The 13,998-nt window shown below is 52.4% G+C and overlaps 3 protein-coding genes across 4 annotated transcripts in view; 2 read left to right on the top strand and 1 right to left on the bottom strand.

Moving 5' to 3' along the window:
- Positions 1–499: 499 nt before the first annotated feature.
- OVOL3 (ovo like zinc finger 3) lies at positions 500–2,546 on the top strand. The gene is made up of 2 exons (XM_084612112.1): positions 500–644; positions 1,211–2,546. Exons 1-2 carry the CDS (start codon positions 530–532, stop codon positions 1,486–1,488), a joined length of 393 nt encoding a protein of 130 aa, XP_084468238.1. The 5' UTR covers positions 500–529; the 3' UTR covers positions 1,489–2,546.
- A 98-nt stretch (positions 2,547–2,644) lies between these two features.
- Positions 2,645–9,839, bottom strand: POLR2I (RNA polymerase II subunit I). The gene is made up of 6 exons (XM_084612111.1): positions 9,700–9,839; positions 8,958–9,012; positions 7,133–7,206; positions 6,056–6,130; positions 5,184–5,235; positions 2,645–2,871 (listed from the first exon to the last, which is right to left on the bottom strand). Exons 1-6 carry the CDS (start codon positions 9,756–9,758, stop codon positions 2,809–2,811), a joined length of 378 nt encoding a protein of 125 aa, XP_084468237.1. The 5' UTR covers positions 9,759–9,839; the 3' UTR covers positions 2,645–2,808.
- Positions 9,840–10,468: 629 nt separating this feature from the next.
- The window catches only part of LOC311511471 (sphingolipid delta(4)-desaturase/C4-monooxygenase DES2-like), a 28,040-nt gene continuing 24,510 nt past the window's right edge, over positions 10,469–13,998 (top strand). The window contains exon 1 of one of the 2 annotated variants that reach the window (XM_084612109.1): positions 10,469–10,609. The gene's annotated coding sequence lies outside the window, so the exon portion shown is untranslated. The remainder of the gene's footprint in view (positions 10,610–13,998) is intronic. The other variant, XR_014709295.1, reaches the window with a different exon arrangement.

The following is a 13,998-nucleotide window of genomic DNA, read 5'->3' on the forward strand; positions in this document are numbered from 1 at the left end:
GGGAGGAGGTTTTGCTCCAGCCCGTACAGCTCCTTTGGAGCCCCTGGGGCTGTCTGGGAGTAGAACAGGACCCAGCATGGCTATGTGCCTGCATAGGGTAGGTAACACCCCTCACCCCTTCCTGTAGGGTTGTGATCACACTCCCCCTTGGGAGTGACCAGGGCTAGATCGTGATCAGCCGTGAGGGGAAGATCCCAACGGCTGCCATGACCCTGGTTGTGGAAACATGGGGTATTTTCTTCCCCCTGAGACCAGGTGGAAAAAAGGGATTGGGCACACCGAGCCCCAGGCATGGGAGGAGGAATGTGGGGGCACCCGGAGCCCCTGCTTTCCCTTCCCCACCCTGCCGAGGGCTCTAAGATTTTTCAAGCCAGCAAGCGACACCGCTCAGCCCTGCTGTCAGGGGCAGTGCCCCCCACCTGCTCCATTTCCCACCTCCCTCCCGCACTCCCTTTTGCAGGGGAAAGGGCCCCAGGGGCCGGGCGACTTCCCCTGCCCTGGGTGCAGCAAGGCCTTCCCCCTGCAGCGCATGCTGACCCGCCACCTGAAGTGCCACAGCGCGGTCAAGAAGCACGTCTGCCGATACTGCGGCAAGGGCTTCAACGACATTTTCGATCTGAAGAGACACATGCGGACCCACACCGGTGAGGCTGGGGCTGCACGTGGGAAGCAGGTTGTTTAAGTGGGAGGCTCTTCTGCTCAGTCCCTCCCTTCTGCCCTGAGGCCTCCCCCCACAGGGGCCAGGTCCCTTATAATTAGGCTCCTTCTCCCTCTCCCTTGTGGACTCTCCGGGGCAGGAGAGGGGAGCTAGGTGGAATGGCAGGCAAAGGCAGCCCCAGGGCAATTGTGGGAAAGCATTGGAGGACCATCAGCACCCCAGGTAAGCAGCCTGCATCCACACTGCACAAAGTGGCCAGGTTCGAGCAGAGCCTGGGCCCCAATCCAACCCCCCAGCTAGCCTGGGTTTAAAGTACCGGCAAAGCCAGATCTGAGAGTTCTTTGTGTGTGGATGGGATTTGGCCACGGTCCCACAGGCAAATCAGAGACTCGAACCCAGGTCTCCCAAGTGCTCGGTTGGTGCCTTACCCCGGGTCATCCTGCCTCTCTGCCCGCTAACCTGCGTGGACTCCCCTCCCCCACGCGATTTGGGGGAGAAGAGGTTAGGTCTTGGGTTCTCTCTGTCCCCTAACCCTGCCCCCGCTCGCTGCAGGCATCCGCCCGTACCGCTGCCACGTCTGTGCCAAGGCCTTCACCCAGCGCTGCTCCCTGGAGTCCCACCTCTGCAAGATCCACGGGGTGCAGCAGAACTACGCCTACCGTGAGCGGCGTGCCAAGCTCTTCGTCTGCGAGGAGTGCGGCTTCACCTCCGCTGCGGGCGATGAGTACTGCGGCCACGTGCGGCGGCTCCACCCCGGCAACTCCCTGCTGCGCAAGCAGGCCGCCGCCTCCCTCCGCTTCCTCCTCTACCCCAGCGGCCATTACGCCTGAGGCTGGGCCCAGAGCCTCTCGTGCAGCGGGCCCTCCAGCCCCAGGGCACGCGGGGATCCCACAGCAATCCGGTCAAGGGGATAGCTAGCCACCCGACAGGGCTAGTAAGCGTTGTTCCCTGCCAGCCAAGCCCTTCCTCAGGGACAAGAGTCCACTGGGCTGACGGGATCCCTGTAATCATTGAGTCAGGCCTCTGTGTAACACAGGCACTAAGGCTGCCTGGAATTGGTTCCTGCTTGACGGAGAGCAGACCTCTTAGAAAAACAGCCCGTGGGGGGGGCTGTCACAGCCCTCCATCACATACAGTGGCTGATTCGCCTCCCTGTAGATAATACAGTAATGAAGAGACACTTCCCAGAGCACTTAAGTGCTACTGTTTTATACCATTTAATCAGCTGAGTCTTCAGCTTCTGTCCCTGGTTGTGCCCTTAGAGGGTCAGCCTCAAATTTAAGGTCAGAAGGGACTGCCCCGATCAGCTCAGCCGACCTCTGCATATCACAGCCCCCCCCCGGGACCCGGATGAGGCTAACAGGAGCCCGCCCTGTTGTGTGCCACAGGCAGAGTACAGGAGGGAGGGAGGTCTGTAGCTTTGCGATGCGGAGTGCCACTACCAAAATGCCAACCCAACTTGTCTTGTGCCCTGTATCTGCCTCCTCTGCCCAGCCTGAATTGCATCAGTGCCCATGGTTGGTATCAGTCACAGGTCCAAGTTGGAGCCAGGCCTTGCCCCAGCTTGGAATAAATGCCACAGGCACAAATCTGGAGCAGGCCACCCCCAGAACTGGTTTCCTTTAATTGCTGGATTCATCCCACTTCCAGCCTGGCTGCCCTTGAGCAGCTCCCTGCAGTTCTACCTACCCCAGGATGTGCTGGTAGGGGGCAGGACCTCTGGGTGGAGCTGGGCTTGGACATTCCCACATGCAACAGGAAATGCAGAGAATTCAGAGGTGGAATGTAATTATCCTGATTTGGATCAAGCCAGGACAAACTTACCACACTAATTCCATGGAAGCTCTAATGATAATGTAGAGCACGGTGACTGATCCTGCCCAAGGGGTTGTGCCCTCTCTCCTGAGAGGCAGGTCCCTCTAGATAATACAGTAGTGAAGACACCCTCTTAGGCTACAACAGACCCGATTTCACAGAAGTACGTGCTTGTGTGACTTGAAAAATAAAACCTTTTTATTAACAAAAATACAGCGGTTAGATGACCCCAGGGCAGAACCAGGAGCAGAGGCTATTCCAAGAAGGGAACTGAGCCCAAATGTTTCTGACAACCGGGGGCCCAAGGTGATGTCAGGTCTCAAACAGCTGCCCCTTTATTCAGTCCAGCGGTGGCCGCAGTGCGGAGCGGTGCACACGTAATACAGCCTCATGGCATCCTAGACAACAGGAGAATGCAACAACTGCGTGTGACCCAGGGACATCTTGATGCCAACTAGTGAAGGGTGCAGGGACTCAGATTCCAAGGCTAGGACAGCCAGTTGTGACCACCTAGTCTGACCTCTATCCTAGCCCGAGCAAGAGAACAGCCCCAGGTCTCTTAGAAACACATCCCCATCTTGATTTAAACATTGTCCGTGATGGAGAATCCACCAGGACCCGTGTTCCAACGATTAATTATTCGTGCTATTCAATGTACACCTTATTCCCGGTCTGAATTTCTCTAGCTTCAACCTCCAGCCCTCGGAGCATGTTAGCCCAGGGGTAGTCAGACCTCAGTGGCTCAGGAGCCAAATTATCAAGCAACATTACGCAAAAGAGCCACAGTCATGGGAATTCATTGTTTCATTTACTATAGTACTATAGATTCATATTGAAACAGGATGGGAAATATTTAGTTCTATATAATTCTCACAGCAAAATGACACCAAATATTATTATTTTATCAACTACAATTGACTAATAACATAGTAAAAGCATCCTGCTTGGTTGTTAATTAAATCAGTGTTTTAATATCACATGCTGCAAAGAGCCACATTAAAGAGCCACTTACGGCTCTCCAGCGTCTGTCTGAGTATGACTCTGTTAGACCTTTCTCTACTAGACTGAAGAGCCCGTTATTAAATATTTGTTCACCATGTCGGTACTGAGAGACCCCTCGAGTCACTTCTTCACCTTCTCTTTGTTATGCTAAATAGATTGAGCTCCTTCAGTCTATCACTATAAGCCAGGTTTTCTAAGCCTTTGATCATTCTTGTGGCTTTTCTCTCACCCCTCTCCAATTTATCATCAACATCCTTCTTGAATGGTGGATGCCAGAACTGGACCCAGGATCCCAGCAGCGGTCGCACCAGTGCCAAACACAGAGGGAAAATAACCTCAGCATCTACTTGAGATTCCTGTTTATGCATCCCAGGATCACATAGATCCCAACATCACTCTGGGAGTTAATGTTCAGCTGATTATCCACCCCCCACTCCCAAAATTTATTTCAGCATCACTGCTTCCCAGGCTAGAGTCCCCCATCCTCTAAGGATGACCTGCTTTCTTTGTTCCCAGATGGATACATTTAGTTGTATTAAAAGGCACGAGGTTTACAGGGATCCCCTGGGTTTGGTATCTTAGTAGTTCACCAAAGAGTGTCACGTGTCACAAAGTCTCTCCTAAAAGCCTGTGTCTCACTGGTGTCCATAATCATTGCAAAATGTTCATACCAACAACATGCAAGGAGCTGGGTATCTATACTGAACATTCTGTTCTTAGGGGCTGTGGCTTGTCACCAGCAAAGGTGAGAAATGGGTTTCTTTCAGGCAAGAGATGTTTATCTAGCTGTCTGTCTACATGTAAAGTGAGTACTGTATGGGTCACAACGGCATCCATTTACAGTCTGAGCAAAATGCTAATCAAGTGATCGCAGAGTCTCCAGGGGAGACCCTGGGCAGGAAAACCCATGCAACAGGGTTGTCCTGTTTGCAAGTGCGGACAATGGAGTTTTGGACTATAACTGTAAAGACAAACTCCACCGAGGAGGAAAGCGTGCTTGTTTCATGAACAGAAGATCCCAGCAAAGCCTGGCTGTAGTACGCTGGAAGGATTTTGAGGGAGCTTTTGCTTTCATGGCATGCCGTCGTTGTCTTAGTTAAGTTGAGGCTCTAGGATGCGTGTTATGGTTTTATTTTCTATGTAACCCCTTATTTCCAGTAATTCTGATTTCTATCCTTTGATGCTGTTCTTTGTTAAATAAACTTATTCTTGCTTTCTCTACAAACAAATTAAACGCTGTGGGTTGAACGAAGCTGTTTTCGGTGGTGTAACTGATATGCTGTGATATACTGGAAGGAGGAGCTGGGAGTTCTTTGAGTGTCCAGTGGATCAGGGATTGGACACCACAGCAGGATGCTTGAGGATTGCAGTGTCTGATTGTTAACCTGCAAAGAGACAGTGGGGCCTGCGTAGGCCTAGAGGGGAAGCCGGTATTGCCTGAGGCTGGTGGTGGTGGACAGATAAGCCCCGGCAGGCACAGACCTAGCTGCCTAATGTTAAGGGCAGCTTGTGGTGAGGTGCATCACACTGGGACTAATCCATTCCTTGAAGCTAGATGGACTAAGCTGCATCCCATCAACTTCCAGCCAGTGGATCCTGTTACAACACTGAAACCGCTCCACATGGGCCCAAGACAGGCAGGAACATGAAAATAAGACCCTAACTACTAACTCTACGTTATTCCAAACCTAGGAGCAGATCCCCTCACCTCAGCCCTTGCGCTGTGAGACTGGAAGAATACTGCTTCTTTGTGCCCGCACCTGGAATGAAGGGACAGGTCAGCATGGAATCAGAGTAGGGATGTAAGCTCAGAGAGAACGGATTTGGGTTGGCATGTGCTTTGCTGGGAAGGAACCAGCAGGATCACTGGGAGTCTTTTGGTTAAACACATGATGTTATTGTTAGCCACGTTTATTACAGTTGTGCTGAAAGCCCAGTCAAGATCAGGCCCCTTTGTGCTAGGTGCAATTCTTGTCCCAGGGTATGTCAACACTGCAGTAAAAGACCCAAGAGGGCTCAGGCTGCAGGGCAATGAATTGCAATGCAGAAGTGCAGGGGCGGGCAGGGGTTTTAGGGAAACTGGAGGGGGCAGGAGCCAGAGGAGAATGGGTGGAGGGGGAGTCCAGGAAATGGACACAATCCCCCTGCTATTAAAACGGTGCAGGGAATTTAAGCAGGCAGAATGCAAATACCCAAGCCTGGACACACACAACTGCCTAATTCCTTGGGATCTTTAATGATCACAGGTAGGGAGGCTCTCTGTTTAACATTTCATCTGAGAAACAGCACCTCTAGATATATGGAGCTGCCTTGGAAGGGCCAGCCCTCCATACTGAACACTAGAGCCTGCTGCCACCAGGGTTTTCCTTGAAGGTCTCCCCACCAGGAATTCCTGCTTAGCTTGTGAGAACCGGCAGGACCGTAGCTAGAGCTTTCCAGATAAGTGACTCTGTTGGTTTATCTTCCAACTCTTGGAAATCTTACATGTCAGAGCTAACCAGTTAACGTAACCCTCAAGCCACTGCAATTTCCAGACCTAAAAGAATGGCTGGCAGCAGGCTCGAAAGGGTTAACACTCACTTCTGACATGGGTGATCCTCTGTCCGGGGCAAAGTTGGGTCCTGGGAAACGTCCGCAATGATTTGTGTCAATTCACTGCAATGAAAACAGACCTGTGAGGAGCTAAGAATCTATAAGTAATGAGCTGCCTTCAGGGCAGACAGGGACCGTGATAATCATACGACTCCACCCAACAGTTCCTGTGTTAAGACTGACAGATGTGTGGGAAAGACATCCAGTCTTGACTTAAATATTTCAAGTGATGGAAAATCCACCCTGTCCTTAGGCCAGTTGTTCCAATGGTTAATTACCCTCCCTTAAAAATATGCATCTTATTTCTAGTCTGAATTTGTCTAGCTTAAGCTTCCAGACACTGGGTTCTAGTATGACTTTTTCTACTAGGTGAAAGAGCTGCCCGTTCCCTTCAAGGCAACTGGACCCGTATTCCCCCTCTACAGTCCAGCACCAGTTCCAAATGCTTCATGATGACCCCTCCGATCGATGGGGCTGCCCCATTCAACAGGGGGAGAAAACCAGGCATTAAGAGGTGAAGTGACTAGCCTAACATCACACAGCGTGGCAGAGCTAGAGACAGAATCCAGGAGTCTTGACGCACCTCCCCCTGCACTAACCACTAGAGCACACTCATACCCAGAGCCACAAAGAGAATCCAGGAGTCCCGGCTCCCAGTCCCCTGTTTCTGACAACTAGACCACGCTCTCTCCCAAAGCCAAGCCTAAAGCTGGGAATTCCTGACTCCCAACCCAACACCAATTTTAGTCCATTAATTTTCACTCCTATGCTTCTTTTCTTTACCAGGCATAACCATAACACAGTTCTTACACTGTATTAATAAGGTGTTTAAACCAATTCAGTCTGTCTTCCTTTTACATCTTTTCTCATTAACATTTGTTATAAACTATTATAACATTTGATAAACTTTTATTCATGGTGCCACAGTTACGCTTACAACTGGGATAGGCCTCCATGAGAGGTGTGTTTAATCAACAGCTCGGTAAATGGGGGGAGGGGATAATCAACAGCTCGGAATCGCCACAGACTTTGTTCAGCACCAGGTCTGAGCCCTCTCATACTCACTCCACTTCATGGGTGATCTTATTGACATAGATGCAGCTGTTGTCGGCTTCCTGTTGGTAATCGCAGTTTCGACACTTGGGAAGGAAACGGAGAGAGACATAAAATGTACCCTAGAATGGGGATATCCAATCAGAAGTTGCTAGCTTAGTAAGCTCTGTTCAGTCTTGTTAATATAACCAATCAGATGCATTTTGCATGACAAATCTAGGGGTAGGTCTTCACAGCACAGTTAGCCTAGGTGATTGGTTCCCAGATCTGAGCACCAAACTTGACCTAGACCAGGTGCAAGCAACCCTACGCCCTACCCACATTACTGTTTCCTTGCTGTTTCTGCACTCGCCTGTGTGTGTCTGGGGTAGGTCCCATGGGTCTTCATGCTGAGACGCTCTCTGATTCTTTCCCAGTCATTTATGTTAATTGCAGGAGAACCAGTCTGTCCTTCGCAGGTGAATTGTGGGAAGGGCATTGGAGGGCTATCAGCAGGACAGTAATTTTGCAAAGTAGACAGGTTCCAACCCAAGTGAAGAGCCCGGCTCTAACATCCCCTCTCCAGCCATTCCAGCTACCCCGGACTTAACGCATTTCCAGACCTGGGTCAGAGGTTTTTCTGTGTAGATGGTAAGGGCAGGTTGGGGCTAAAACCTGGGGAAGAGCCCAGGGTAACAGTAAAGATATATCCTTGGTGACTTTATTTCTCACTGCTTTTCCTGGCAGGAAATCTCTACTTAAACCGTTTTGAATATAACCCTGAAATTGTGGCAAAACAGGAAGCACAGAGGTATAGCACACGTGTGTGTGGAGAAGGGAATATTAGAGCTTGACTCTGTATTCCTGCACAGACAGAAACGGGGAGCGACAAAGAAAGAGTGCAACACCTCAACCTAGCGATTCATTGTTGACAGCATGAGGTTCACCACCTATCTAGCTATTCCTAACACATCCATTGCTATGGGATCTGAATACCCATATCAGAGGGGGAAGCGATCCTCAGTCCTCCATAGCCAGGAGGAAAAAGGTTGGAGGGAGGGATGTAAAATGAAGAGGAAAAGCCAGTAGGAATCAGAAAAAACATCTCCCCAAATACATACCATTTCCTAACACACAGCAGAGACTAGTCGTTTAATGAGCCCCAGTTAACCCTTATAAAAATCAATGCAACAGGCACGCCAAGTACAAGAATCACCTCTTCCCTCTGTTGGGGTTGGAGGGAGTGTCAAAAGAGCTTAAGTGATTTAGGAGCATACATCCTACTGAAATTCAATGGGATTTGCACTCCTAAATCACTTCAAGCTCAGACCTCAAAGGTACGTAAGCACTTAATCAATGGGAGTTACTGATGGGCTTTGGCCCATGAAAGTTTATGCCCAAATAAATTTGTTAGTCTCTAAGGTGCCACAAGGATGCCTCATTGTTTTTGCTGATACAGACTAACACGGCTACCGCTCTGAAATACCTTGGAGGATCATTGCTTTAGGCACGTTAGGAAATCCCACCCTGTTTTCTCAGAAGGAAAGGACTGGGACGGTGATCTCAGTCCTGGAAGGGGCGGGGGCAGGATAAGGACAAGCATACCCATAGCAAGCTCCAGCTGACAACAAAATCCTCAACAGGCTATTGCAGAAAGCAGCCCAAGTGCATATGAGGTTAAACACTAGAATCTTTTAAAGCGGTTTCTTCCCCTCGGGAAGCCAAGATCAGCCCTCGCCTCAGTTTACTGTGAGGGAGAGGTAGCTAAAAGCTGAGTCAGTATGAAATTGGACCAACTCTGCTACAGTCACTGGGCTCAGAGCAGGGCTGAATTTGGCCTTGGCCGTTTGAAACTCACCGCATAGAGCAGGATTCTGTTTTCCTTGTCTTCCTTGGGGTACAGCATGTTGTTGCTATCACAGACACAAAGGACAACAATGAGGAGCAAGGTCCCTGGCACGTGTCAGCGGGGGGCAGGGGACACCCTTCCCTAGCTTTTTAATATGAGATTCCGGGGGTGGGGGGGGGCAAAACTTCCCTCCCCCTCTTCGCGGCGGCTACAGGGCGGGTTTGTTACTGTCGGGTCCGCGGGCAGCAAAGCCTGGCTTGTTGCGGCTGGAGTCTCTCCTCGGGCGGCGGACACACCGGATCCGCACTGTCGGGGCCCGTGGTGCCATGCCAGGGGCTCCCGTTCCAAGCCACGCGCCTGGCCGGATCGCAAGGCAAAGAGCCCCCTGCAGCTCCCCAGCCTCCGGGGAGAGGGGTGGGGCGAGATCAGGAGAAGGGGGGGGGCAGGAGCCTGCAGGGGGGCTGGGGCCTGAGGGAGGGGCTCATGCGGTGGGGTGTCCCGGGGAGGGGACCCACAGGGCAAAGGGGGACCCGAGCAGCGGAGGGGGGGGGCTGGGGGACGCAGGGGTTCAAAGGAGACCGGAGGGAGCAAGACCCAGGGGAAGGTTGGGGGAGGGGGGCTGGGCCCCAGAGGAGCCCGAAGGGGGGGGCCCGCTGGGGGAGGGGGGCGGTGGGAGGAATCGGGGGACGGGACCGGAGGGGGGGGGGAGAGGTGCAGACCCCCCCCCGCCGCCGCCGCCGCCAGCGCTCACCACTCCTGGCAGAAGCGGATCCCCACGAAGCCCGGCTCGTACGTCCCGTCCGCCTCCATAGCAACCGCGCCACCTGCGCAGGCCCAGAATCCTTTTCCGCCGCGGCCGGGCCGCCTTTGCGCGCGCGCGCGCTACGGGCCGCCAGCGGGGGCAAAAGAGGCTCGAAGGCGGCGGCGCGCGCCCAGGGCTTCTCCCTCCACGTGCCCCGCGCGGGAGCGGAAGCGGGACGTGTGACTTTCCTCCGGCCACCTTGGCGTCACGCCGTGCGCGTGCCGGGCCGTGACGTCACAGCAGGCCGGGCCGGGGCCCTGCAGGAAGGGGGCGCGCGCGCGCGCGCGCTGCCGGGGGAGTCGGGGGTGCACGACTGGTGCCAAGCGAGGGGGCCGCCATTTTGGGCCGTAGCCGCAGGAAAGCCACCGCGACGCGAGGCCTTCCCCTCCGCTCCCCGCGGACGGGGCCTCGGCCCGGTCTGGGCGCCGGGGCTCGGGAAGGATGGGGGCCCACCGGCGAAAGTCCAGAGAAGAGCACGGAGAACGGTCTGGGCGGCCATGAGCTGGGAGGGACGAGCGAAACCACCGGGTTCGTGTAGGCTGGGGAGGAGAGGCCTGAGCGGGGACACGATCGCGGAAGGCCGGTCTCGGTCGGGCGGCTCCCGTCTCTTCACGTGCGGTGTGCTTATACCCCCCGACTCCATTTTCCGCGCCATGCATCTGATGAAGTGGGTTTTAGCCCACGACGGCTTATGCCCAGATAAATTTGTTCGTCTCCAAGGGCATGTCTGCGCTTACCTCCGGCGCGATCGATCCAGCTGACAACTCGACCGCCAAGCGCTCTTCCCATCAAGCGAGAAGCGCAGGCAGAGGCGAAAGGGGAGCGTCAGCAGTTGACCTACTGCAGTGAAGACGCCGCGGTAAGTAGATCTAAGTACATCCACTTCGTAGCTGAAGTTGCGTAACTTGGATCGATCCCTCCCCCCCCCGCAGCGTAGACCAGGCCTCGCGTGCCACAAGGAGTCCTCGTTGTTTTTGCAAGTACATAAAAGGTTGTTACAAGGAGGAGGGAGAAAAATTGTTCTTCTTAACCTCTGAGGATCGGACAAGAAGCAGTGGGCTTAAATTGCAGCCAGGGAGGTTTAGGTTGGACATTAGGAAAAACTTACGAACTATCAGGGTGGTTAAGCTCTGGAATAAATTGCCTAGGGAGGTTGTGGAATCTCTGTCATTGGGGATTTTTAAGAGCAGGTTGGACAAACACCTGACAGGGATGGTCTAGATCAGTGGTTCTCAAACTTTTTTGTTTGCGGACCACTTGAAAAGTGCTGAGGGACTCGGCGGACCACTTAATGATCTTTCCCAATGTTGTTTGTACCATTAGCTAACTATTGTAAAGCGCTTTGGATAAAAGTGCTGTATAAAAATTCTCTTCATTCTCTTGTGTGTGGCCACCCAGGTGCACACCTTAGAGCAGAGGTGGGCAAACTACGGCCCGCAGGCCACATCCGGCCCGCTGGACCGTCCTCCCAGCCCTGGAGCTCCTGGCCAGAGAGGCTTGCCCCTGGCCCCTTCCCTGCTGTCCCCACTTCCCTGCAGCCATGCTGCCGCGTGAGGAGCGCGGCTGGCTCTGTCTGGGCGGCAGGGCTGCAAGCTCCTGCTGCTCTGAGCAGTATGGGTGTGGATAGGGGGTGGGGAGGCAGTCAGGGGATAGGGAGCAAGGGGGGTTGGATAGGGGCTGGGGTCCCGGGTGGAGGGTCCTGGGCGGGGGCGGTCAGGGGACAAGGAGCAGGGGGGGTTGGATAGGTTGGAAGTTCTGAGGGGGGCAGTCAGGGGGCAGGAAGTGGGAGAGGGCGGATAGGGGACAGGGGACAGGCTGTTTGGGGAGGCACAACCTTCTCTACCCGGCTCCATACAGTTTTGCACCCCAATGTGGCCCTGGGGCCAAAAAGTTGGCCCACCCCTGCCTTAGAGGGAACTATCCACGGACCACCTGAATAGGGTTCGTGGACTGCAGGTGGTCCACGGATCACAGTTTGAGAACCTCTGGTCTAGATAATACTTAGTCCTGCCTTGAGTGAAGGGGACTGGACTAGATGACCTCTCGAGGTCCCTTCCAGTTCTATGATTGATTCTATGATCATCCCCTGGTCAGGCTGCCTTGTGATGTCATCGCCTGGGCAATGATGCAACGATGTCTGTGTTGCCATGATGTCTCCTTGTGGAGGCGGGATGAGACACCACTATGATGTCATCGCCCAGTGACACAACACCGCCACATTGCGATGTCATCACTTGGTGATGCGATACCAAACTACATTGTGACATCAGCGGTGCCACGTTTTCCTCCGCAGTGGTGGGATTTGGGGCTGGGGCTGGAGCCACCAGCCTCTAGCACATCTGAGCCCTCTGATTGGCTACCCACCGCCCTGGCCCGTTTCCTGGCGCAGGAGAACCCATAGCGCTGTGCCTGGCTGAGCTCTCTCCCCTTCCCTTCAGCCACCTACCCAAACCCATTCTCACCAGGATGGAGGAGGGAGCTAAAGAACCTAGCAGCTCAGGGTGGCTCTGCCCCCTTCTCCTCCCTTCTGTCCTGTGAGCAATAGGGATAACATGGTGATTCTGCCCTTATCACCCGCCTCCATGGAGCACCTGCCTGGGAAGAGGCATATAGAGGTGAGAAGCTGGGCATTTTTATTGCTATTCGGTGCATTACAGTAGTAGCTAGCATCGAGGACTCGAACCCCAGATGGCGCGGTTTGTTGTCTGACTGGAGAGAGACAGGCAACACCAGCAAGGTCCGAACACAAAGCTCTTTATTGAAGAGTGCACACAACAATAAAGAGCAACCCGTCTCCAAAGAGAACCAGCAGCCTCTAAGTAAAACTAATAGGTTTTTATAGACAGTCCCGTCGTGTCACAGATTTATTAATAAAGCAGCCCACCCACCCCCCATGTTACTTTAAATCCTCTTTCTCTATTATGCATGCACTCTACCCCCTTATTGTAGCTAACTTTTAGCAAATCATAATGCTTCACTAACTTTCTTATCGGTATGGGTGTCAACCAGGAGACAAGGAGTTAAAAACAGACATAACACAAGAGCAGGGGGTGGAAAACAGTGCCTCCATAGCTCAACAAACTGTTCCCAGAACATTTGGTACAAAAAATGCAGGAATGCAGGCCTCCCCTTTTTTCTTACTCCCTGCAACTTAAACAAGTATTCTTTCATTCTACTTATCTCGTTCAGGGACTTTCCCAGCAACCTTTATTGGCCTGACTTTGGTTTGGTTGGCATAACTGCTTCATATTTAATTTTTCTCACCTAACAGTAGACACCCCAGTCATGGATTAGGCCCTCCTTGTTGGAATTCCCTCCGAGACCCCTTTCCATTTGGCTCCCCAAGAACTCAGTTCGATTCCAGCCTCCGTCCCTCTGGTGTCTTTGTTTGGCATACCCCAGCGCTACGCTGAGTTGATCAGATTCAAACGCAGTGGGGGGATGGCCGCAGAAACCTTCTCGCTTTGTATACATCACACATCTCATTGTATTTACTGTACGTTGCATAACACATTTTTGGACAGGCTGAGTTACTTTGCAGGAACAAATCCCTGTGCAGCATGTGCTAACTGCGCACTGACCAGGCTTTGACTTCCTCTTTACCTCATCTCTACATTCCTAACGTCCCTGGCTATCTAGTTTATCGGAAATAGTTCCCTGCGTGTTCTCTTTTCTTAGTTGGCTCAGTTATTCTGTCTTAGCTTACTGATCTAGTTACTTACCTTATTTAGCACAGATAGTCTGTTTTCAACTGGATGATTCATTTATATCCCTAATTCTATCTTCCAAAAACTGAAGCCTCCCGCCATGTGTTAATTACTCACCTCAGGCCAGGCCTCAGCTGCAATTGTTCCCAGTGTGATGTTGCACTCCGTATGTTTTATGGAAATATGCTTATGAGTGTGAATATGATGTAACTGGAATATGCTTTATGCAAAGGTCTCTTGTAAGGTATCATAACAAAGGTTATAACCTATTGAATATATTCCTCCTATTTGTATGCATGTATCATTCTTGTTATCTGAAGCTAGAAATACGAAGTATAACTCTGAGGTCCTATTGTTATTATGCAAAGTATGGGCCATTAATGGTGGTTTAGAATCTTGATGGCTCCCATTGACTAGGACAATTGGTTGTAAATGATTTATTTACCTGCACGCCTTCCTGTGTAGGTGGGGGCCAACCCAGGAAGAAGGGAGACTAGGGGGTCTTACAGTAGTGACATGTGACCATGTCACATGATAGTGG

The sequence above is a fragment of the Lepidochelys olivacea genome (genome assembly GCF_965140295.1).
Source record: "Lepidochelys olivacea isolate rLepOli2 genome assembly, chromosome: 23".
In the NCBI taxonomy this organism is placed as follows: domain Eukaryota; kingdom Metazoa; phylum Chordata; order Testudines; family Cheloniidae; genus Lepidochelys; species Lepidochelys olivacea.